At 54.5% G+C, this 24,510-nt stretch overlaps 1 protein-coding gene across 6 annotated transcripts in view; it reads right to left on the bottom strand.

The window, feature by feature from the left end:
• HSF2BP (heat shock transcription factor 2 binding protein) overlaps window positions 1–24,384 on the bottom strand; it is a 100,974-nt gene extending 76,590 nt beyond the window's left edge. For 2 of the 6 annotated variants that reach the window (XM_032865227.1, XM_032865232.1), the window contains exons 1-4: window positions 24,027–24,384; window positions 22,893–23,172; window positions 22,190–22,340; window positions 7,672–7,775 (exon numbers count right to left, since the gene is read on the bottom strand). In XM_032865227.1, coding sequence (XP_032721118.1) covers window positions 7,672–7,775; window positions 22,190–22,340; window positions 22,893–23,033 — 396 coding nt within the window. In that variant the 5' untranslated portion in view covers window positions 23,034–23,172; window positions 24,027–24,384. Of the gene's footprint in view, window positions 1–7,671; window positions 7,776–22,189; window positions 22,341–22,892; window positions 23,468–24,026 lie in introns of those variants that run through there. The other 4 variants (XM_032865230.1, XM_032865229.1, XM_032865231.1 and 1 more) reach the window with 4 other exon arrangements.
• Between the last annotated feature and the right edge of the window lie 126 nt (window positions 24,385–24,510).

Below are 24,510 nucleotides of genomic sequence, written 5' to 3'. Positions count from 1 at the left end.
AGCGGGGAGTCTGCTTCTCCCTCTGCCTGTCTGCCCCTCCCCCGCACCACTCCTCCTCTGTCTCTCACTTTCCCTTTCTCTCAGATAAATAAATAAAATCTTTAAGAAAAAAGAACAAAATCTCACCATTTTGACATGGATGGAATGACATGGATAGAATTAGAGATTATTACGACAAATACCAGACGATCTCATTTATACATAGAATGTAAGAAACCAAACAAACAGACAAAGAGGACAAAAGGAGAGAGGGGCAAACCAAGAAACAGATCCTCAACTACAGAGAACTCACTGATGGCAACTGCAGGGAGGTGGGCGGGGGCTGAGGGAAGTAGGGCTGGGGAGTCAGGGGGCACTTGTCCTGAGGAGCACTGGGTGATGTACGAAGTGTTGAATCACTGTATTGTTCATCTGAAACGGATACAACTCTGTATGTAACTACCTGGCATTTAAATAAAAACTTAAAAAAAAAACACCCAAGATCTATTTTTTTTAAATCATACTTAGCGGTGAGAGATTGCCTTCCCCCAAGGTCAGGAACGAGGCAAGCTGTCCGCTCTCGCCACTCTGATTTAACACAGTGACAGAAGTTCCAGAGAGTGTAGAGCACAGAAGAAACAAAAGGCAGAGACAGGAGAAGAACTAGCACCGTCCCTATCTGCAGATGCCATGATTGTCTACATAAAATCTCAAGGAATCTAAAAAAACCCCAGACTTCCTAAGTGAGTCCAGCCAGATCACAAGCTATAAGATCAACCACAAAAAGCAATCACGTTTCTGTGTGCTAACAGCAAAAAAGTGAAAACTAAATAAAACACAACACCACTCAAAATTGTTCCAAAGAAAATGAAATGCCAGGTACCTGGGTGGCTCAGTCAGTTAAGTGTCTGCCTTCAGCTCAAGTCATAATCCCAGGGTCCTGGGATCAAGCCCCGCATCGGGCTCCCTGCTCTGTGGGCAGTCTGCTCTCCCTCTTCCTGCTGCTCCCCTGCTTGTGCTCTCTCACTCACTCACTCTCAAATAAAATCTTTTTTTAAAGATTTTTATTTATTTATGTATTTGACAGAGAGAGGGGGAACACAAGCAGGGGGAGTGGGAGAGGGAGAAGCAGGCTTCCCGCTGAGCAGAGAGCCTGATGCAGGGCTCGATCCCAGGACCCTGGGATCATGATCTAGCCGAAGGCAGATGTTTAACGACTGAGCCACTCAGGTACCCCACAAATAAAATCTTGGGAAAAAAAAAGAAAAAAGAAATGCATACCAGCCGCTGGTCCCATGCCCCCCGTGGCCAGTCTGCAGACCGCTCTGAATCGGTGCTACAGGCCTACGCCTTGCCAGGACTCAGCACTGTCTGCCCAGGTCGGCCCCGCGATGCTGGTGGACCTCAGCAAGTAGTCTGGGCCCCTGACCCTGCAGGAAGTCAACAAGCAGCCACGACACACGCTGCAGGTCAAATACACCAGGACAGAGGTCGGACGAGCTGGGCAAAGTGCTGACGCCCACCCAGGTTAAGAACCAGCCCACCAGTATGGCATGGGATAGCCTTGATCCAGGCCTTGGTAATGACAGACCCAGATGCTCCCAGCAGGAAGAACCCCAAACCCGGGCAATGGCTCCCTTCTCTGGAGGTCAACAGGAAGGGCAATGACATCAGCAGTGGCACGTTTCTCTCCGATTACCTGGGATCTGGGCCTCCCACACCTTCCCTTTACATCTGTGCCTGCTTTACGAGCATGGTGGGCCGCTGAGGTGTGACAAGGCCATTCTCAGCAGCCAACCCAGAGACCGCTGTGGTAAATTCAAAGTGGCATCTTCCCACAAAAAGTATGAGCCTGGGCCCCTGGCGGCCAACACGTGTTCCGGGCTGAATAGGATGACGACGTGTCCAGCTCCGTGAGCAGCTGTCTGGAGGCAGAAAGGAGCCTGGAGAAGGGAACATCCTGGAGACGCCAAGCGGTATCTCGAGCTCAGTGATGCCGAGAGATGCCCCCCCTTCCCCGCTCCCATTCTCACAGACAGAGCTCAGGCTTCCCTTCCCTTCTGCCTGTCCTTTGTCATTCGACAGAGTCATACCTTCATGTTCTGATCAAATCTGAACTCTGTCTGGGAGGACATGTTGGTGCTAGGATGGGGTCATAAAATCATCGACATAAGAATAGCAGCTCGGTAAGAAGATCAGGTTTATGGGAATAGAACAGAGCACCAACGATTCTTTGAGGGAGGTTTTAAAAAAACAGATTTTTTTTTTTAAACCAGATTCCTTGCTGCTGCCTTTGCGAGTCTGAGTCTGGAATCGTGCCTGATGGCATCTTCTGGTCAGTCTTCATAACACCGCCAGCCCCCTAGTATGTTATGTCTGAGACTGCTTACTGGGGGTCAGTGTCTCTGGTTCCTTTAGAGAGAGTACTGGAAGGAGCTACAGGGAGGGTCGCTTTGTGGTTCTGCGCGGTGGTCTAGACGAGCTATGGGGCTGGGTGGAAAAGCCCCAGGTCTCCACCATTAAACTGATCGCTCTTCACTGGTGGAAGGAAAGCCAGTCTGGAGTTTCCGAATGGTGTATTAATTCTGCTACTTGCTTACAGTTGAATAAAAATAAAAACGTTCTGTGGAACCAAAAAATAAAAAAGAAAATGAAAGCCTCCAGTAAAAAATCTAAAAAAACGTGTATAGGATCCGTGTGCGGAAAATTACAGGCCACTGATGAGAGAGATGAGAGACAACACACAGAAGTGGTAAGACGTGCTTCGTCGACGGACGCAGAACACGACAGACAGGATCGCAGCTCTCCCTAAACTCACCTGCAGGCATGACACCATTCCCATCAAAATCCCAGCACGAGTGTTTACAGACACAGAGGAGCTTATTACAACACGTATATGGAGAAGTAAAGGGCCTGTCTAGACAATTTGGGGAAAGAAATGTTCGATGGGAAGAATCGCTTTACCCAACGCTGGGGCTCACTACGTGCCCGCGGTAACCTGGCCAGAGGGCTCTGGCGGGAGAACAGCTCCCGGACGCGAGAAGCCAGAACACACCAGGAGAACAGGCCCGACGGGTCCCTCACAGAGGCCGAGAGCAGGTCCATGGAAGAAACAGCATCTCTGCCACCAAGCACAAGAGCCACTGGACCAAAAAAAAAACCCAGAAAACAAAAAACCTTGACCGAAATTTATGCCTTAAACAAAACTTGCCTCAACATGGATCAAGAATTTAAACGTAACATCTGAAAACATTAGACAGAAGCAAATCGTGGGGACCCAGGGCCACAGGGAAAGTTCCTAGAGCACGAAATCCACAACCACGGAAGAAAACAAGCCACAGGCGGGACCCCGGCAGACGGAGCACGTGCGCTCCGGGAGGACCCCAGCAAGAGGGGCTGCGCCTCACCCCGCCTGCCACGAGCGGTCTGCAAACCGCCGTCCAGGAAGGGACATGTGCCCAGCGGGCGGCAAGACCCTCTCGACAGCGAAAGCAGCAGCTCACTGGAAAGTGGGCCAAAGACACGAGCAGATGCAGGAGAGGACGCAGACAGCCGGCGAGCGCGTCAGCCAGGAGAGAGCCGCCCAGTCGGGCCGGCACGCGCTGCCAAAACAGCTGAAACAGCACCAGCGGCACAGCAGACACCGGGTCGGACGCGCAACAAGTGAATCACGGCTGCGGAGGGAACGTCAAATGGAGCAGCCGCTGCGCTCAACGAGCTGGCGATTCCTGACAAAACCAAACACGCAGGGGCCCCCGGGTGGCCCCGCCGCTGACTCTTCTTTTGACTCAGTCCATGATCTTAGGGTGGTGGGATCGAGCCCTGTCGGGCCCCTCACTCGGCAGGGAGTCGGCTGGAGAGTCTCTCCCTCTGCCCCTCCCCTCACTCATGCCCCCTCTCTTTCTAAAATAAACCGATCTCTAAAAAAAAAAAAAAGAATAGGGGCACCTGCATGGCTGGGTGGGTTAAAGCCTCTGCCTCCGGCTCAGGTCATGATCTCAGGGTCCTGGGATCGAGCCCCGCATCAGGCTCTCTGCTCAGCGGGGAGCCTGCTTCCCCCCCCCACCTCTGCCTGCCTCTCTGCCTACAGTGATCTCGGTCTGTCAAATAAATAAATAAAATCCTTAAAAAAAAAAATGAAACACGCATTAGCATGCAACCGAGTGACTGCAAATTTAGGCATTTACCCAAAGAAATGAAAACGCACAATCACACAGAAACCTACGCACGGATGCTCACTGTCCCGCTCTTGGTAACAGTGAAAAGCCGGAATCCACCCAAATGTCCTTCGAGCGAGGTAAGTTAGATACTGTGACAGCTCCGTGCCGTGGAAGCCCGTACAGCAATGAAAAGGAACAGACTCCTGATTGCAAGAATTTGGATGAATTTGAGGGAAAAAAGTCATTTTCATGACATTCCCTTTCCATGACATTCTTGACATAAAATTACAGGGACTAGCGTGGGTAGCTACGTGTTTGTGGTTGCCAGGAGGCGAGCGCGGGGAGCAGGGGCCATGAAGGGACGTCCATGCTGACGGAAGAGTTCACCCTCTAAAGATGGTGGTGGTCCCAGGAACGTACCCGTGGGACAGAACTGCACTGGGGGGCACCTGCGGGGGTCAGTCATTGACTGTCCGACTCCTGCTCTCTGCTCAGGTTCTGAGCTCTGCGTCATGGGATCGGCTCTGGGGGGCTCCGCACCCAGCAGGGAGTTTACTCGTCCCTCTCGCTCGGCCCCTCCCCCGGCGCGTGCTAAGTAAATGAAATCTTCTTTAAAAACTGCACAGAACCAGTCAGACACACACACAGGAGTGCGTGCGCACCAGTGACATACAGACACACCCCGGGGGTCGTTCCCCTGGTCTCCCGCTCACGCCACACACCGCAGTGAGCCCAGATGCTGCCACGGGGCACACTGGGTGCAGGGCACAGGGGACCTCCCTGGATTTCTCCGGACCTTCCTGCCATCCATCATTCTTTCTAAAAACTTTTAACCAAAAGCAAAGTGGGCTGTGGTAATGCTGCACACGCACACACAGTCACTAAAGAGGACCGAACTCCACGTGTACGACAGGTCTCTCTGCCACACAAAACATCTCTCAAGAGAGCGGCCGGTAAAACAAGAAACAGGAATTAAGTCCTGACGAGTTCACGTGGGTAAAGCGGACCCTCATGGGGCACTCCTCCGGCTGGCCCCTGAGTCCACAGCAAGGCCCAGCTGGCCTTGCACTGATCGGATTCAACCACAAGCAAGCTTTCCTGGTCCGGTGGCCATTCTCGGGGGGCAAGGGCCGGGGCTGGGGCTCGGCTAGCACACGTCTTTAGGAGCTGGAGTCCACACTGTGTTTCCTCATCGTATCGTACAGCCTGGACCCAGAAGCTTCTGTCTGCCGCGCGTGACGTCTGCCCACACCACAGCACTCGCTGGCAGTGCTCTCATTTGGGGTCCGGCCCCTGCATTCCTTCCGGATTGCACAAGTCTAAAAGAAGCTTCCAGAGTCCGCCTCAGGATCTGTGCAGACCTGGACAGAGACCACAGAAAAAGCTACGGAAAAGGCAGCTGTCCGTTCTGTACGACAAGAAGAGACGTGGCCTTGCCACGGCAAACTTGAAAGGGCTCCCCTCTGTTTCATAGCGGCAGGACAATTAAACAGGAAACTTCAGTGGAAACAGGAAATCGTTTAATCCAAAATATCTGCACATTTTAACTCAGGGCAAACTGTCAGGGCAGGAACACGCTACTCGTCTGACCTTCCTCTACCAGGCCCTTTCATCCTCTACGCTCGTGCTTTACTGGAATGGCTTATTTTTTTTTTTTCTGTTCTTTATTGATTTAAGAGCGTGCAGAGGCATGCACGAGCCCATGAGCAGGGGAGGGGTGCGGGGGGAGACGCTCTCAAGCAGGTGCCACAGCAGCACGGACCTCAGGGTCGGCACCACCTGAGACCATGACCTAAGCCAAGTCAAGAGTCAGATGCTCAAACTCCTCCGGCCCCAGGTGCCCCGGCGTACTTTTAAGTATCGCATCTACAATGCTCACAAAGCGCGCATTTTCCCTATCCTTATTGATTAAGGAAGAAAAGGAAAGCAAAGGTTCTGCCCAGTTAAGTCTCAACCTTAACAAGGATGTCTCAGCAGTTTCAGTAAGTCACGAACCCACAGGCACGTGGCTAACTTTTACCAAATTCCTTCTGGTCTGCCGGTCGACGTCCTTGAGACCAGGAAACCTCGGGGCCCCAACAAACGAGCCAGCCCTCCGCCTTAGCTCAGCGTGACCTAGCCTAGGACAACGCTAAGATTCAACTTTCATTATGTGACACTCGACCTAACTCAGTCTCGAGACTAAAACCCTTTCCCTGACCTTTTCTGCTTGCTCAGTATTAAAGTCTGTACAAAACCCACCCGTTCGGGGGAAAGTCCACAGCAGCCACAAACCATCGGAACTCCCTCCCATGAGGAGGCAGCGGTCCTGTGACGTGCTACCTGGCCCCCTCCAGGCTGACAGCGCCTCCTGAGCCCACCATGCCGGGACGACCACGGGAGCGGCACGGACAGCGCGGGCCACCCACGGGCGCACAGGGAACAGCATATGCTAGCTGCCTGTTTTACAGACGAGAAGGGGAAACAACTAAGTCCATACAAAAGCCATGAATGTGTAATTTTAAAGAAATACTATTAGTCTCAGCAAATAATAAAACTCATCAGCTACTTCTAACATCAACAAATTATGATCAGTAATGATCCCCTAGGTTAATTACAAATATTTCTAATTAATACATCCCTGATTATAAATTATAATGTGCACTTTTTTCAAGATTCTTATCATGCTGTGGCTTTTAACATCCTGAAGTGGTCTTTTTTTTAAAGATTTTATTTATTAATTTGATAGAGAGAGTGAGAGGGAACACAAGCAGGGGGAGTGGCAGGGAGCCTGACATGGGGCTTGATCCCAGGACCCTGAGACCATAACCTGAGCCAAAGGCAAACACTCTGCCGATGGAGCCACCCGGGTGCCCTGAAGTGGGAACATAAAAACCAGGGGCGTCTGGGTGGCTCCGCTGGTCGAGTGTCTGACTCCTGACTCCAGCTCAGGCCATGACCTCGGGGGCCCTGAGATCTTCCAAGCATCTGGCTCCTCGCTCAGCGGCGAAACTGCGTCTTTCTCGCTCTCCCTCTCCCACTGCCCCGACTCGAGCGCCCACACACATGCTCTCTCAAATAAGTCTTTTAAAAAAATGAAACGTAAAAAGAGTAATATAAACAGGAAGTGACAATCACAAGGCGTCCAGTGAACAGCCTCCACATGAAATGGTCAAAAAATCAAATGTTCGACTATTTTCCAAGCATTAAGAATTACATATGTTTTACTATTTTTTAAGACTTACGTATTTATTTTAGAGAGAGAGCGCACACACGCGCGAGAGCACAGGGACGGGGAGTGGGGGAGGGAGAGAGAGAGAGAGAAAATCTCCAGTGGACGCCCCGCTGAGTGCTGGGCCTGACACAGGGCTCCATCCCAGGACCCTGAGATCACAACCGGAGGGGAAATCAAGAGTCTGACACTTAACGGACTGAGCCCCCCGGGCGCCCCAATAATTCTGTACATTTTAAACTACAGTCTCTTGAGGCTCAGGGGCTAGCGTGGCCGCCACAGCGCTGTGGGGTGTCCGGCAGCGGCCTGCGGGCGTCGTACCTTCTTCTCTCTTATGCTGTCAGCCTGCACGGCCTCCAGGCGGGCTCTGAAGTGCGCACAGTCCGTCCTCAGTTGCTCTACCTCTTGCTCTTTCCTTTCCAGGTCTAGAAAGAGAGACACACAGTAACACTCAGTGTTTCAAATCACAAGTCCCCTCTAAGAACCCATTGTGCCGCATCTGTTAGGAAAACGGGCCCTGGCCGCTCGGGGGGGGGCTAAGTCACAGAACCAGGCCTTCGATGACCAACATTCTAAAAGTTCTGCTTTCCAGGTTTCTGTCCGTTTTTAGCCCATACCAGACAGTACTTTTGTCGTTGTTTTCAGTCTTGGGTTTTAAGACCTCATTTTACTGCCAGACTCGTAGTCAAGGTTTTAAGGAAGTGGGTTATGTAAGAGACTGAAGGCAGGGCCCAGAAGCCCGCCCGCCTCGCGGCACAGACTTGGATCTGCTCCACGGCAAGCAGGAGGCAGCGCGGCGCGGAGACGGCGGCAGCCAGGGCTGATTCACACCGACTGGCAGACTGACTCAGGAGGAAGAGCTGCCGCGGCTGTCAACGGCACATTTGTGTCTGAAATCAAAGTCTGATTGATTTTTAATTCTTTTTTAAGATTTTATTTATATGACAGAGAGAGAAATCACAAGTAGGCAGAGAGGCAGGAAGGGGGTGGGGGGAGCAGGCTCCCCACTGAGCAGAGAGCCCAATGTGGGGCTCGATCCCAGGACCCTGAGATCATGACTCGAGCCGAAGGCACAGGCTTAACCCACTCAGGCATCCCACGTCTGATCAATTTTAAATAAAGGATATTATGACGTAGAAATACTGACATTTAAAAAGCAAAGAGAGGCGCCTGGGTGGCTCAGTGGGTTAAGCCTCTGCCTTCAGCTCAGGTCATGATCTCAGGATCCTGGGATCGAGCCCCGCATTGGGCTCTCCGCTCAGTGGGGAGCCTGCTTCCCCCTCTCTCTCTGCCTGCCTCTCGGCCTACTTGTGATCTCTACCTGTCAAATAAATAAATAAAATCTTTAATAATAATAATAATAAGCAAAGAAATATAGGACTTAAAAATTTAAGTGTCCTGACTTCAGGCACTAAGAAATCTTCCATTTTTATGCGACCGTAGATTGAGAGCTGAGGGGGATGCAGTACTCGCACCTTCTCCGACTCAAGCAGCAATGCTGTGGGCAGTGGTCCCCACGTGTTACTGTCCACCAGGAGCCCCTAAAGGGCAGAGCTGCCAATTCAGGCCTGGGAACCTGCCCTTCCAGCAAGTTCTCAGGTGAGGCAGATGGCGCTGGTCTGGGAACAGACTTTGAGAGATACGGCTTCAGGACGACAGCCTGGTCTCTGGTCATTAACACAATGAAATCAACACACAACCAGCGACAGCCAGCGCTAGCCCGGCAACCGGAACGTGGGGGCGGAACACCAGAAGGTGGTGGGAGGCAGCAGCCTGCGAGCTGGCACTTCCCTCTACCTGAGGGGGAGACGGCTGGCGGCACTCGCTCGGGGGAGGTGCAGACAAGAGGAGGGGTGCGGCTTCATGGCCCAGGGCTTGGAGAAGGCAGGGGACTGCCAAGAACAGCAGGGGCATCCCCGAGGCTCTGGAGAAGCCGAGTCTGCGTGTTCAGGGAACCTTTGTCCTAGAGGGAAGATGAGCACCTAAAGCTGCGTATTCAGCTCCAGACTCTGAAAGCGGCCGGCAGAACTGCTCTCAAAATGCGTTTCTCAGAAGCCACGGGAAATAAAGTGGGACGATCTCTTCTGATCAAGCCCTCCCTTCCGCCACGTGTCATGCCACATCGGGACCCTCCCCGGGATTCTGCTCCGGGCCGCGAGGGAAACCAGCCATCACTCCAGGGCTTTGCTTTGACGGCTGCACACCTGCGCCGTATAACGACGTAGATGAAGACTTGCGTTATTTGTAATTATGAGTGAACTATGAAGTGCACGTGGTCAGCAAAAAAAAAAGAAAAACGGAACTAAAATAAAATTATTAGTGGTGCAAGCTTTTTCTTCCCAGCTCACTCCTGAATTTGCTTGTATCATCAAGCTGTACGTCACTCACACGTGGCAAAGGAGACGCAACATCTCATCTCTACGAGCCGCACGTACAAAACTATGCGGGAATTCATTCCGGCCGCCCAAAAGTTTCTCATTAGGACAACTTCACACTCGCTCTGTGTACCTGACCCTGCCACAGGCTGCCATAATGAGGGGCAGGATCAGACGTCCCACTCCCTCCAGGTGCGCCACAGAATTCCAAGTCCGCACCCGCCCACCCCAAGCACCCTGAGGCGGCAGGCGCCTTTCCGCTGTACGAGGCCGCCGCCTGGTGGCCGGGGGGGAGCACTGCCGCCGCCTTCCGACAAAACCCTCGCCTTGCTCTTCCCGCATGGCCCTGAGCGGGCCTGCAGCCCTGAACAAACCCCGGGCAAGGCAGGCATTGTCACCCCAAATCCCTATAATGGCACTTGGAATTTTATAAATATTTGTCACACAGAAGAATTTCACTTCTCTGCCCACTCCTTCTGCTAACCCTCGAACAGAGAAAAAGACACAGCCACTGCGATGAGGCCTAATGATGAGAAGACACCGCTTCCGTGACTTTTTTTAAAAACCAGAGAGAGGAGGACACCTGTTGGTTAAGCAACTGCCTTCGGCTCAGGTCAGATCCCAGAGTCCCGGGATCGAGTCCCGGGATCAAGCCCCGCCTCGGGCTCCCAGTTCCACAGGGAGTCTCCTTCTCCCTCTGACCTTCTCCCCTCTCATGCTCTCTCCGACCATCTCTTTCTCAAATAAATAAATAAATAAAATCTTAAAAAAAAAAAAAAGGACGGAAGGAATATGGACAGTGAATGACACATTATAGTCAAAACATGATCTTATCCAGTTCTTATCAGAACAGGAAAGGAGCTGCCCCCAGCCTACACCGTCTTCTGACTTCTCGTCTCTGGCAGTCGCCATGGAGCCGCCATCGCTGCCTCACTGTCGGCGGAGTGAAAGGACAGCCAGGACGGACTCCCAGTGCAGAGACGCAATCTGCCCCACAGGCGTTTCCACATCGATAAGGCTTCTGAAATGCACATTCCTTCTTTAAAAGTTTTAGTAACACGAGAATGACTGTACCCCTTAACTTAACTTGTTCACGGGAAGGGTGTGGAGAACCATTAGCGACAGGAGACAGCGCTGCAGAGGAAAAGCAGCGCGTCTAAAATACCGAGCAAAGAAATGGAAACCCTGTGAAAGAGATCACTTTCTCCTACCCTTCCTCTGTCACCAGCATGCCCACACCAGGCGCAATAACTACCAGTTGTTTCACGTTAACATCAAAGTATTATTTTCGACCAAAACAGCTTAAGATCCCAAATCCAAAAGAAAGGGTATTTAATAGCTCTTAACTTCTCCACATTGGTCTCTAATAGGTTTAGAAAAGAATTCACAATTAGCCACTGATGGACTGTCTTTGCCGTGAATTGAGATTTGAAAGATGTGCAACAAAGCACCACAAAGTGGACAGTTTATGACAACAGAAACATCTTCTCCCCTAGCTCCAGAGGCCACAGTGTCAGCAGGCCTGGGCTCTCTCTGAAACCTGTGGGTGAGGATCCTTCTCTGGCTCCTCCGGCTTTCAGGAGCCTGGATGTTCCAGAATTCCCATCGGCCTCCGCTGTCACTGGGCTTTCTCCCAGTCTCCTCACATAAGCTTCCCTGTGCACAGCTGTCTCTGGGTCCAAATGTACCCTTCTGCAAGGACACCAGTCATCCTGGATCAGGGCCCATCCTAAAGATCTCATTTTCACTTAATCAGCCTGTCTGCAGTGTAAGTTCAGAAAGTGGAAAAATGAGAATATTTCAGGGTTCATTAAAGGGGGGGCTTTAGTTAAAGAGCTTAAGTGCATTTCAAATCCTTCTACACACTACAAGCCAGCCGAACAACACTTTAATTAACCGTAATTGTGTTTTAATCAAATCAAAGGGGGTAGAGGAAAAAAGAGATGGAAACAGCATTTTTTTTCCCATGGTGCCAAAAATCTGCTCCCCAAACCGCTCTTCTTCTTCTAACTCAAAGGCCACTGGAGTTATCTTCTGTAGGACGAAGACCACGTACGACTAACTGGAATCCGTCTGACACCGGCACGGCCAATGGACGTGGCAGCACCCGTGTCACCACATGCAGTGTCTGAAGATAGGAGCTCCTTGGGCTCCCTGTAAATTCCCAGGGAAAAGGGGCAGACTTTGTCCTTTGCGCGTCACAACCTTACCGAGCAGTGCTTGACAGACGCGGGGCACGTAGCAAACGCCTCCCTGATGGGCTTAGACCACGTTCACCGAACTCCTGCAAATAAATGCCGTCACACACAACTAAGATCGGTCTTGCTGAACTCAGGAGTTCTGGCAACCTATTTCTCAAACCAGACAGACGGGAAAGGTTTCCGTTGATTGGCACATGAGCGCAAAGTTGAAGACCGGGTGTCAGGAGTGATACATTCCGGTACCGTCTCTGCTTTCTCCACCTCGGCTACCATCCCCCCTCCTCTGTGCCCCTCGGACCTACCCTCCACCGTGCTCCGTGCTCCCAGAGTACCTGGGCTCCCTGGCTTTCGACCTCCTGTTCAGTTGGGACAGTGACAGTCTCCACAGGGACCAGGGTCGAGAGGAGACCTGCTAGGACATTCACTTCTCCTCTGCGCCATCCCTGCCAATCTTCCAGCACCAGTAACACCACCTTCTGGGCGAGGGACCTGCCCTCCTGTGTACTGACAGCTCTTGTCTCTAGTTGCCAGGACTTTGTGACCCCCGTGTGTCTCCCCCAAACCCTGCCCACACCTGTGTGCCCTCACTACATAACACATAACGAACATGGACAGGAGACACTCTGATATTAGTGACTTGGGTCACTAGAAACTTTGGGTCATTATTTGATTTTAAAAATCTCTTTTATTTAAAGACTTTTTATTTTTACGTCATCTCTACACCCAACGTGGGGCTCAAACTCACAACCCCAGTATCGAGAGTCACCCACTCCACCGACCAAGCCAGCCAGGTGCCCCTATAATCCCTTCTCGCCATTTCCTCTTCCATCGTACTCTTCCTGATGCTCTCTCTCGTTCCCATTCCCATGGACCAGAACTCATCATTCTTCTCTGAGCTGAAACAGAGGTCTCCCTCTTCTCAATAACACCAGACTCTTGGGAAATTAATCTCGAAACACCCACCAACACTTTAGAGACCACATAGTACACTGGCTTTCAAACCCCACTGCTAACAACGTAAGAGGGCCTAAAGGACACGTATGTTCTATAAACACTTTTTCCATTTTACGATGTTTTGCAAACTTTTTCTTTGGGCATAATTTCAAACTTACAGAACATTGCATGAGTAAAAATAATACAAACAATACCCATATTCCTCGTACCCAGATGTGTGTGCTGGCAACATTTCACGTTTGCTTATCACTGGCTACACACACACACACACACACACACACACACAGGGAGCCAGCTGAGGGTAAGTACTTCAGTGAGTGTTTCCAAAGTATAAGGATAATGTCCTACACACCTACTCTGCCTGGTTGTCAACTTTAGGAAAATTAATATTAATACCTTTATGTAATCTACTACTGACATTCAAATTCTGTCAAATGACCCAAAACTGCCCTTTACAATATCTTCTCCTTCCCAGTACAACCACCAGTCCAGGGTCAGGTATGGCCTTCAGTTTTACCTTCAGCCTCCTTTAATTTGGATCATATGCACGGCCTGTCTTTATGACACACGGTGTGTTTTTAACAACTTAAAAGTCACGACCACATATAGGGAAGGACTTTCATTTCCAGCTGTGATGGCGAGGTAGCACATCAATCTTCCCATGGGGAATAATTAGGAAAGCGGAATTTAAACCAACTAAGTCCTCTGAAGGTATGTGAGAGTTACTGAGCTACGGGGGCCCTCGGGCCAGCACCCAGGGAGCTGGAACAGGCGCTGAGGCACAGGAGCCCAGCCTCCCACCCCATTCCTGCCAGGGACCTTGGCATATTCCAAAGCAGCACAGGCAATGAGGCAGCAAAGCTGGACAGAGAGGTCAGCAGTGCCACGAGCTGGGAAATGAAAATAAGCTACAGAGCAGTCCGACAGCCAGGACGTGGGGTGGGCCGTGATCCCAGAGGAGACGGAAGCACAGAAAAGCGAGCTGAGGTCAGAGCCACCTTCTTCCTCCAGGCACTCAGCAGAACGTAAGCAGCACACGGAGGCTGCAGAGGCGGACAGACAGTGCAGGGGAGGGGGACGACTTGTTAGAGAAATTACTGCCATCCAAAGCCTCCACAAGTTTTCACTTTTAAAAAATCTGTTAATCAATAAAAAAATGACCGAGATTACCAAGAGGGAAAGTAGACACTACAAGCAGACCAGGAGGAGACCCAGCCGATGGAGTTGCCAGATCCAGAGCTTTAAAATAACTGTGGTTCATGTTCCGGCAAAAGACAAAAAGGGGATTTCATCGGGAAGCTGGAATAAAACACAACCAAGTAAAAAATCAGTATTAAAAACTAGTAAGGGGGCTCTGGGTGGCTCAGCGGGTTAAGCCTCTGCCTTCGGCTCAGGTCATGATCCCAGGGTCCTGGGATGGAGCCACGCATCGGGCTCTCTGCTCAGCGGGTAGCCTACTTCCTCCTCTCTCTCTGCCTGCCTCTCTGCCTGCTTGTGATCTCTGTCTCTTTCTATCTCTCTGTCAAATAAATAAAATCTTTTAAAAAAGAACAGCTAAAAAACTAGTAAGTACTAATAACGAACAATATGAAAACAAATAATAAAACTAATAAAGAATTCAGAATCAAATCCGCACATGCCAGCCGCTTAGAACAAAACCACCCATAGTACAGGACGGAAGGCTGTGTTTTCAGTAACTGGTGCTGGGCCAGTTGGCCACATGTGGCTACTGCCTGTTTCTTAAACAGACAAGGATGACGTGAGTCACATAATACTACATCAGCACAGAAGGTCCTATGGGACCATGCTGACATGTACAAATTTTAAATTACACAAAATAACTCTCTCCTGTTGCTAAAGAAAATCAGTCAGGCTCTCCCTGGGTATCACGGCTGCACCAGTCCTTATTCATTACTGATATCCCTGGAATAAAACAAGGCCGGTTCACAGGAGTAGCACTTAAACACGTATTTAAATAAAAAGTTTTGAAAGGTTAAAACTAATGTTGCAGATTTTAAAATGAAAGAAACAAGACCATAATTTTCGCTTGGTGTCAACAGGAAATGGTACCTGATCCCATCCCCAGACTCTGGGTTGAGTGTCTGGCGCCCGCCGCTCAGGTGCCCGCCGGTTGCTAAGTTGCGTCACCCGCCATCACAAAGAAAGCACATGCGTTTGAAAAGCGTCTTACGGGACAAGCCAATGGCTCTTCCACCATCTCTCTCCAAATGTACCTGGGCCAGTAGGACAGGGAACTGTCAGACCCTGTGACTTCACTGTAAAACAAAAACATCTGACCCACCGGCTTCACGCTTCCAGATCGGTTTCACTGAAAAGCATCGTGATGCTGCAAAGTGAAATGTTGAAAACTTCACCATTTGCAATTCCTTATCTCTACAATTTGTGTCTTTTCCTTGTTACTTGACAACCAAAACCAAAAATAGAAGTTAGACACTGAAGATGGTACTGCATCTGATTTCCAAAACCTGTAACATTATATTTTGTTTTCATCAAAACACCTTCATTGTACCGATCTTACAAGTATCGTTCTGACAGAATCTTCTAAATGTGCAGAAAATGTAACTATCTATTTTACATATTGTACCACATATAAGCAGGATTTTTTTTTCTAATAGGATTCTAGGGGCAGCTGGGTGGCTCAGTCGGTCAGAGTCCAACTCTTGATTCAGCTCAGGTCATGACTTGAGGGCTGTGAGACAGAGCCCCATGTCAGGCTCTGTGCTCAGCGGCGAGTCAGCTTGAGGTTCTCTCCCTCTGTCCCTCCCATGCTTACACGCACACTCTCTCTATAAAATAAGTAAGTCTTTCACGCAGTGTAATACCCTCTAGTTCCATCCATGTCATCACAGATGCCAAGATTTCATTTCTTTTGATGGCTGCATAGTATTCCATTGTATATATACACCACATCTTCTTTATCCACTCATCTGTTGATGGACACCTAGGTTCTTTCCATAGTTTGGCTATTGTGGACATTGCCTGATATGAGGAAGTAGAGATGCAACATGGGGGGTTAGGGGGGTAGGAAAAGAATAAGTGAAACAAGATGGGATCAGGAGGGAGACAAACCATAAGAGACTCTTAATCTCACAAAACAAACTGAGGGTTGCCAGGGGGAGGGGGTAGGGAGAGGGGGGTGGGGTTATGGATATTGGGGAGGGTATGTGCTATGGTGAGTGCTGTGAAGTGTGTAAACCTGGCGACTCACTGACCTGTACCCCTGGAGCAAATAATACATTATAGGCTAATTTAAAAATTTAAAAATTTAAAAAAAAAATAAAAATTTAAGAAAAGGGGAAAAAAATAAACATGTCAACTTGCAAGCAAAAAAATATGTCGTTAAGTTCTCTTTAAACTGAAAAAATAAAACAAAATTAGAAAGTCTTTAAAAAATAAGACTCTGGTTTTTCCCCAATAGCCAACCATCGCACTACTGGGTATTTACCCCAAAGATACAAACGTAGTGATCCGAAGGGGCACGTGCACCCCAATGTTCATAGCAGCAACGTCCACAAGACAAACTATGGAAAGAGCCCATGGAAAGAGGTCCATCCACGGACGAATGGATAGAGGAGATGTGGTGTATACATACAACGGAATACTATGCAGCCATCAAAAGAAACGAACTCTTGCCATTTGCAATGACGGGGATGGAACTAGAGGGTATCATGCTGAGCAAAGTAAGTCAATCGGAGAAAGACAATTATCCCACGATCTCCCTGATATGAGAATGTTGAGAAACAAGACAGAGGATCATAAGGGAAGGGAGGGAAAATATGAAACTAAAGAGGGAAACAAACCCTAAGAGGCTTTTTTTTTTTTTAAGATTTTATTATTTATTTGAGAGAGAGCGCATGAGAGGAGAGACGTCAGCGGAAGAAGCAGACTCCCCGCCGAGCCAGGACCCCGATGTGGGGCTCGATTCCAGGACTCCAGGATTATGACCTGAACCGAAGGCAGTTGCTTAACCAACTGCGCCACCCAGGCACCTGACAAACCCTGAGAGACTCTTAATCTCGGGAAACAAACTGAGGGTTGCTGGGGGGTGGGTAGGGGGGCGGGGTGGCGGGATGATGGTCACTGGGGAGGGCGTGTGCTACGGAGAGGGCTGGGAACTGTGTAAGCCTGATGACTCACAGACCTGCACCCTGAAGCGGTGATACATTGTATGTTATAAAAGTAAAAAATAAGTAAAATAAATAGTAATAAAAATAAAACTTTTGACACACACTGACACAGTAACAACTCCGTCATTGTTAGACGAACAGACGCGAGACGGTGAGAGGCCAGGGACTGAGTTACCTTCTGCTGGGTACTTCCAAGGGTCTGCTTTGCCGAGGTCATCTCACGGCGGCTTGAGCACCCACAGGTACCCCCATTTCACGCGGACAAGAAAGCACAAGAACTGAAACGAGGTGGGTCGCACTCCTAACCGTCTCTAACCCTTTTCCCAACTCCCGGAGCGGCGCGGTCGGGGCGGGGCGGCGCGGTCGGGGGGGGGGGGGGGGGGGGGGGGGGGGGGGGGGCCGGCGCGGTCGGGGTGCAGCGGCGCGGCTGGCTCAGGGCACTTTCTTCACCCCGGCCAGCAAGTGCTCAGGGGCCCCTCGGCCTGAGGGGCCTCCTCCCTGAGGGCCCCCCGAGCCGCACGCCACGCCACACGCTTCCCGCAGAGTCTCAGTGTGAGTGTCACTACCTCCTGCCGTAAACGCCCCGTCGCCGCCTCGCAGGCAGGGACACAGGCAAGAGTTCGCCCGAGCAGCGCACAGGCCACTCCGTATTTCCGCGCGGAGCCCTGGCCTCGCTTCCACCGAGACTAATCACTTCTTCGTGGGCCCGGCCACGCCGGCCACGCCGGCCACGCTGGCCACGCCGGCCACGCCGTCCGCACGGCCAGAATCCGCGCTCGGAGCACCCCCGGGCCTGCCTCGGTGAGCGTCTGTCATTAATTCTCCCTCGCCTTCCACCCAAGTCCTCCCGCTTTTCCTGCGCTCGGGGGCAAGAATCCGTCCGCTGCGAACGAAGTCTGGTCCCTGCTTCGGCCCCGGGTCCGCGGGTAACTTGCGTCTGCCCCTCGTCACAAATCAAAAACCATAAACTGCAACTATGTTGTCTTCCACGAGCCGCTGACGTTTGCTGACCTGCCTCCCGCGTACCTCAATCCTTGCTCCGCGCATCAAGCCGAAGGAAGAGCTTCCGGCCGGCCGCCAAGGCCGCGGGCTCCCGCCGGGGACGTTCACGCACGCCGAGACCCCAGCCGCGAACAGCCCCGTCCTACCCCCGACAGAGCGCGCCTCGCTCCTCAACGCTCCTCTAACCCAGCACGACTCCAAGTTCCACCACGCGTCCGCCCGGCTGCCTACAGGGACTTACCACGCTGCAGCCGGGATTAAGTCCCGCTCACTGCTGGACACTCGTTTGATCGACGGGGGCCCCGCAGGGCCTGAGCCCAGCGAAGCAACCGCACCTACGCTCCGAAGGAAGCTTCCCCTCCAGGCAGGCGGAGCTGCCCTGTCCTCGCTCCCTGCCCGCCTTCATTCCTCGCTGCGCCACCTCCGAGCTGACAAGCGTGCAGCACTGTAGGAGCGAAGGCAGCTCCGATCCTGGTGCAAGCCAAGAGCCCTGCTAGGGCAGACCGATGGAGTGTCCAGCTGCTCCCGCTGCCACCTGTGGTCCCCGGGGGGCCTCTGAGGGAGCCATTCTCAAGGCCACGGCGCCCGTGATTGGGTCTCAGAAGGCCCAGGGAACGGTCGCCGAACCTAGTCCTTACAGAAAGGAAAAGGACGGGATCTTTCTTTTCCTTCACGTCACCCAAGCGGCAAAAATTCAGCCAAAACTGAAAGATGCTCCAAGAGGACATCTTCTAGGCCGGGCCTCAGGCCCTGGAAGGCTCAGCTCAGGTTCAAAGTCCACGGTAAAGCCTCCAGCACAAAGCAGGCCCCAAGCCCACTCTGTCCGCTGGGACCCCCCTTCGCTCTCAACACCCAGGTGCCCACAGCACACCGGCCTCACGGGAACCGAGCAATTCAGAAGGAACAACGTGCAGGGAAAGGGGAAGCCCCTCGGGACCAAATACCCAGGCACAGAGAACGCAGTGGGAGGCCAACACGGGGCCCCGCCCCCCAGTGCCTATCACCGCAGGACAGTAAAATGACGCTATCAGGAGGACAGCACCGTATGCCGTAGGAACGCCCGGTGGGACAGATGGGAAGACCGAACCTGTCTAGGCAGTCAGGCAAGCGCGAGTGCGCACTGAGGTTCCGTCGGGCAACACAGCCCTCCGAGCCCTCTACTGTCTGGTCCAGGTTCCTGGGCAGCAGCACTTTCAGGGGACCTGATTTTCTGGTCTTTATCCTAAAAGCCAGGAGAAGCCACTGAAGACACAAGCAGGGTAATGATGTCACCAAACTCAGCTACGAAAAGCCCCACGGGCGACAGGGTATGGCACAAACTAGAAAGTGACGGTGAGTGGACAAACAGGAGGCAGGGATTCAGGGACATGATGGGGGCCTGGGCTCGGTGGTGGTGGCAGCGGCGGCAGCCTCGTGAATTCAGGATCCAATCAGGAGGGGACGCGTAAAGACTTATGGGAAGAGAGGCTGGGGGCAGGGTGGAAGGGGGGTGAACAGTGAGGAGGGGTGGGCGATGAGGGGGATCCTAGGGCTCTAGGTGGAAGCTTCTGCCCCGGGGACACCGAGGGAGCCCAGAGGGAGGGGAGGAGAGGGACAGCATGAGTCAGACGTAAGACAGGGAAACCTGTCCTGCAGGTTGTGGGGCTGGGCCAGCCCAGGGGTAAATCCAGCTGCCAAGTTACGGGAAACGACGACGTTTCTCCCGAGGACACAGCTTGGCAGTAAAGCGTCAAAGCGACCCCATCAGGGACTGCTGACTTCTTACGCACAAAAAGCTCATTCCGTCAAATCCCACACTGCCAGAAACTTTGCTGTTTGGAATGACACCAGTAAGAAAGAAACCTCCCTCTGTGCCCTGCAGGGTCAAAGTCACTGGGACAAAGGGGAGCAGCCCTGCTTTCTGGATAGCTGCAGGACTTCAAACAAGGGACGTCCAGACACAATTTTCCACATTGATCTGAACGCTGTAGTTTTCAAAGAAATGAGGCCTGGGTCCACTGCAGTAGGACACGGTGATGGCCCCACGCACAGCCCTACTTTGCCTGCAGCCCAGCAGATCAATGTGGTTTAATGTGCGCTTCGCCTAAACTCCACCCTTTCCCAAAACCCACAACTCTAGCCTCTCGCTGGCAAGATGCCCACAGTTCCTCAGGGTGTGTCTCCCTCGCGGTAAGGAACCAACAAACCTGACCTGGCCGGACCCGGGGTGCTTCCTGACGGCGGCAGGCTGATTAGTGCAGGACAAACGCTGAGAACTTGAAACAACAGTGAGACCAGCGAGAAGAAATGCCACGTAGGAGTGGGGTACGGGGCCCTAACGAAGCCTGGCGGTTTGGGCCAAACCTAGGGCCAGAGATAAACCTGGGAGCCACTGGCACCAAGATGGGAACGAAAACCGAGTGTGCCTGAAACCGCCCACGGAATAGCCGTGGGGTGAGGCGAAGTGCCCTAAGCCTGAACCTCCGGCAGCTGCACTGGCCAAAAGGCTGCTGCAGGGGACACATCCGCCACGCAAAGCATGACGAAAGGGCCAGAGGGCGGGAGAGAGGACGACAGGGCCTGGGGACCACGAGGAAAGAGCTCCTGAAGTCTAACGGACCACGTCAGCACGGATCTGCTCGTGGCCCTCGCTCTCGTACGCAGTTTTGATCTTGTGGTCTCTCAAGGCTGACTACGGACGGACTCGTGCTAACCAGCCCCGGAGACCCTGGTGGAGTTTCCAGAATGCCGGCTCGCTAATTTGCAAAGCAGGACAAGCACTCAGCACGCCCTGCTTTCACTCAACATGCCCTGCTTTCAGTGCACACGGGTGACTAGCTGCTCTCAGAAGGACAGGGCTGAGCGTCAGCTCAAAACCAGGGACTGAGAAGCCGGGGACCGGGAACTGCGACGTGACCGGCGACCTACAGCATGTCCCGCAGGGTCTCCGTGGCAGACAAAACCGCAGATGTTGACATGTGCGGGCAGGACCGCTTACAGAGAGCAGCGCAGGGGCTGGTGAGGCCCCCGGAGGCTAGCCACAGCCCTCCAGGGGGAGGACGCGGAGAACACCTGTTATCGGAGCCCAGCGAGAGCGGAGGCTGTCAAGGAGGTCCTGGGGTGGGAGTCACGGCCATGGAGGGAGCAGGAGGAAGCACCCAACCTCTCTCTCCATCCACGAGGCCATCTACTTGCGAGCCCTGCCGGCGGCCAGCAAGGAGGTCAGAGGCAGGCCGTGTGCAGGAGCCCCCGCCCAGAGCACGCCACAGGGTAGCCCAGGGTGGATCTGGGGGCTCCAGAAAGAAGCTCAGCAGGACAGGGATGTGCTGGCTGTGAGCACTCTCCCTTCTAACCGCGCGCAGCTGCTGTCCTGACCAGGAGCCTCTGCACAAACAGAACTGTGTGCTGTTGGGTCCCGGCCGCTCCCCGCGCACGCCAGAGCTGGACACACACTCCGACCCCCAGAAACGCGTCTGGAGAGCAGGCCAGGCCGGGGCGTCCTCCAGTGCAGGGGGCCGGACCAGCCTGAAGCGCCACACACTGACTCACCGCCACTGAGCCGCGGTCAGGCGGGCGCAGACTCGGTCCCAGAATCAAGAGCGCGGCAGCAGGCTCCGCACGCGCCGGCCAGATCTCGGACTCCGCGTGGACAAGGCCCGGCACTTCTGCACTTCAGTCAGTCCTAGAAGTGGACCTGGCGAGCGGAGGGGCCCCTGGGTGGGGCTGTCACCACCGGCAGCTCTCGACTTCGGCTCAGGTGACCGCCGGGTTGGGGCATTGAGCCCACGTGAGGCTTCAGGCCCAGCAGAGTCAGCCTGGGACTCTCTGCGTCCCCCACGCCACGCTCTCCCTAAAGTATGTAAACCTTACCCCAAAACGACTGACCTGTCCACTCGCCGCCAAACAAGTGAACACACGCCGGCCACGGACGCATTTTAACGCCTCGCGCGGCCTCAGGAGGCGCGACCTCCGTCCGCACCGGCTCTGAGCTCTGGAGCGCAGCTGCCGCGGGAAGACCGCCGCGTCCGCACGGCCGGGAGGAGACGCCGAAGGGCAGGGACCCGGCTTCGGGCGCCTCTCCCCGTCCCAGACCAGCGCTCGCGCCCCGGCGCCCGCAGCCGTCCGGGGCGGCCTGCGCCCCTCCGTGGCCGCCGCAGCTGCCGCAGCTGAGGAGACTCACTTTTCTCCGCGATCTTCAGCCTCTGGAAGCTTTCCAGCACCTCCCCGTTTAGAATTCGGGGCAGGAAGTCCCGGATCTGCATCACTTCCGTCGTCAGCCGTTCCAGGTCCTTCTTGCGGACTTTAACGAACTCCTCTCGGGCCCCCGCGCGCTGGAAGACAGGCAGGTGTCCCCACGGCCCAGCCCCGCGCCCCCCACTCCGCACGCCCGAGGGGGAGCCGGCTGCGGCCCTTCACCTGCACGGGGCCTCCCCCGACGGCCGAGACGATGCCGGCCGCCCCGCGCCCAGCTCCCCGCACGAAGCCGAAGCTGCCGCCTCCACCCGGCGCCCGGCCGGCCCGCAGCGTCCTCCGCCCTCCGGGGGTCGGACCGCCAACAGGCACGGGAGGCCGGGCGCCCTGCTCCAGCGAGCGCCGCGAACGGGCCACGACCAGGCCCACGCCCGGGGCTCCCCCACCTTCCTCCCCGGCAGCAGAGGCCACGACGCAGGGACCTGGGCCCGAGGGCCGGGCTCCCTGCACACGTCCGGCCGTCGCGGCCCCGGCCCCAGCGCTCAGCGGCCCTGCCAGACCCCCGCTCCACCCGCGGGGCCACCCCGCCACCGACCAGGCCCCGGGGAAGCCGGGGAGCACCGGGCAAGCCCAAACGGGCCGCCGCCCAGCGCGGGAAGGATAGTGGGGTCAGCCCGGGCCTCCTCACTGACCCGACGGGCCTCCTCACTGACCCGACAGGCCTCCTCAGCGCCGCCTGCCTCGCCCATGGCCGCCGCCGCCGCCGCTTCGGCTCCGTGCGCCTGCGCCGCGCCCTCTGACCCCTCAGGCCGAAAGCGCGGGAACGCGACCATGCGGGGCCGAAAACGGAGCGCAGCGAGGCTCAAACCTCGCAGAGTGGCAGCGGCGTTCTCGGCTCCGCGGACGAGGATTGCAGTGGGCGAGATCCCGCGCGCGCTGTCCCGGCTTAACCGGATTTTTTAAAGTCGTTAACTGCAAAGTGGAAGGACAGGGAGACCCGAGTGTAAGTGTCAAATTATGGAAGTCGAACTGGACCTGTCCTGCTTGGCAAGGGACACTGCGCTCGGGGGGCGGTGCTTTCGAGGGACCGTCCGCACACGGCGGGCGGCTACGCTCCCTCGCTGGGCTCTGAGCGACACTAGCGAGGCCCAAAGCTTTCTGACAGCGGGCTCCGCGTCTGCCCTGGATAGGGAGGGCAGTCCAGCCAGCTGGCGCAGCAATGAGACGCCCACCACGAACTGGAAGAGGCCACCTCGTCCATTCACTTGCCCCCGCATGCCCGCCAAGTTCCCGTGGGATCAGGTCGACGGGGTTATTGCACAACTAAGACTTCGTCCGTTTCTGTAACTGGCGGGGAACAACAACGTCAGGGTCTCCTGAACGTTGTCCAGGCCTGGGAACAGACTCACAACCACACACTCTAAATCCCTACATCCACGTCGGGACCCATCATCCCCTGCATCTGTCCTTGTACCTGCCTCTGCCCCTGCCATCCCCTGCACCGAGGCCTGACGCTGACCCTGCCATTCCCTGCACGGACTGGATGCTGACCCTGTCCCCGCCACCCCCTGCACCAAGACCTGACCCTGATATTGACCCTGTCACCCCTTCACCGAGACCTGGCCCTGTCCCTGCCATCCCCTGTACAGAGACCTGACCCTGACCCTGTTCCTGCCATCCCTGCGAAGACCTGACGCTGACCCTGTCCCTGCCATCCCTGCACCGGGAGTTGACCCGGACCCTACCAGACTCCGCACTGGGTCCTGCCCTGCCCCCCCACCCCGCGCGCCCCAGGACTTGTCCCCGCCCTGGACCTGCCCCGGGACCTGGACACTGGGGACGCTGGAAGGCGCTGCCTCGACGGCAGCAGAGGCTCAGACCTGGCCCCCAGCAGGGCAACCCCTCAGTGGGGCTGTTCCCAGCATCCCGCCAAAGCCCCAAGGACCGCGTCCTCCTGGGTCTGCACCGCGCAGAGGCGGCTCCTCTTTAAGGGCTCGCCGCCGTGTCTCCCGCGGGGAGCGCCCTGTCGGACGGAGCTCTCGGGAGTGGGCTTCAAGACTCGAGACCCCCGAGACGGTCTTCCGTCTCTGCCGGCAACACGGACGCTGGCTAGCCGCGCCGCCGAACGCCGGGAGCTGCGGCGACCCGCACGCAGCCGAGGCGCGAAGGCGCCCCCGAACCGCGCTGGGCTGCTCCTCCCGCCGCCAGGGTTCGCGCGCTCGGCCCCGGAACGCGCCGCGAGCGCCGGCGGCCGGCGCCTTTGTGACGCCATCAGCCCGCGCCCGCCGCTGCCGCGAGCCGCCTTCTGCG

Source organism: Lontra canadensis, unplaced genomic scaffold (genome assembly GCF_010015895.1).
Source record: "Lontra canadensis isolate GAN:19392208 unplaced genomic scaffold, GSC_riverotter_1.0 scaffold29, whole genome shotgun sequence".
Lineage (NCBI taxonomy): Eukaryota > Metazoa > Chordata > Mammalia > Carnivora > Mustelidae > Lontra > Lontra canadensis.
This window is presented reverse-complemented; position numbering and strand designations above follow the sequence as displayed.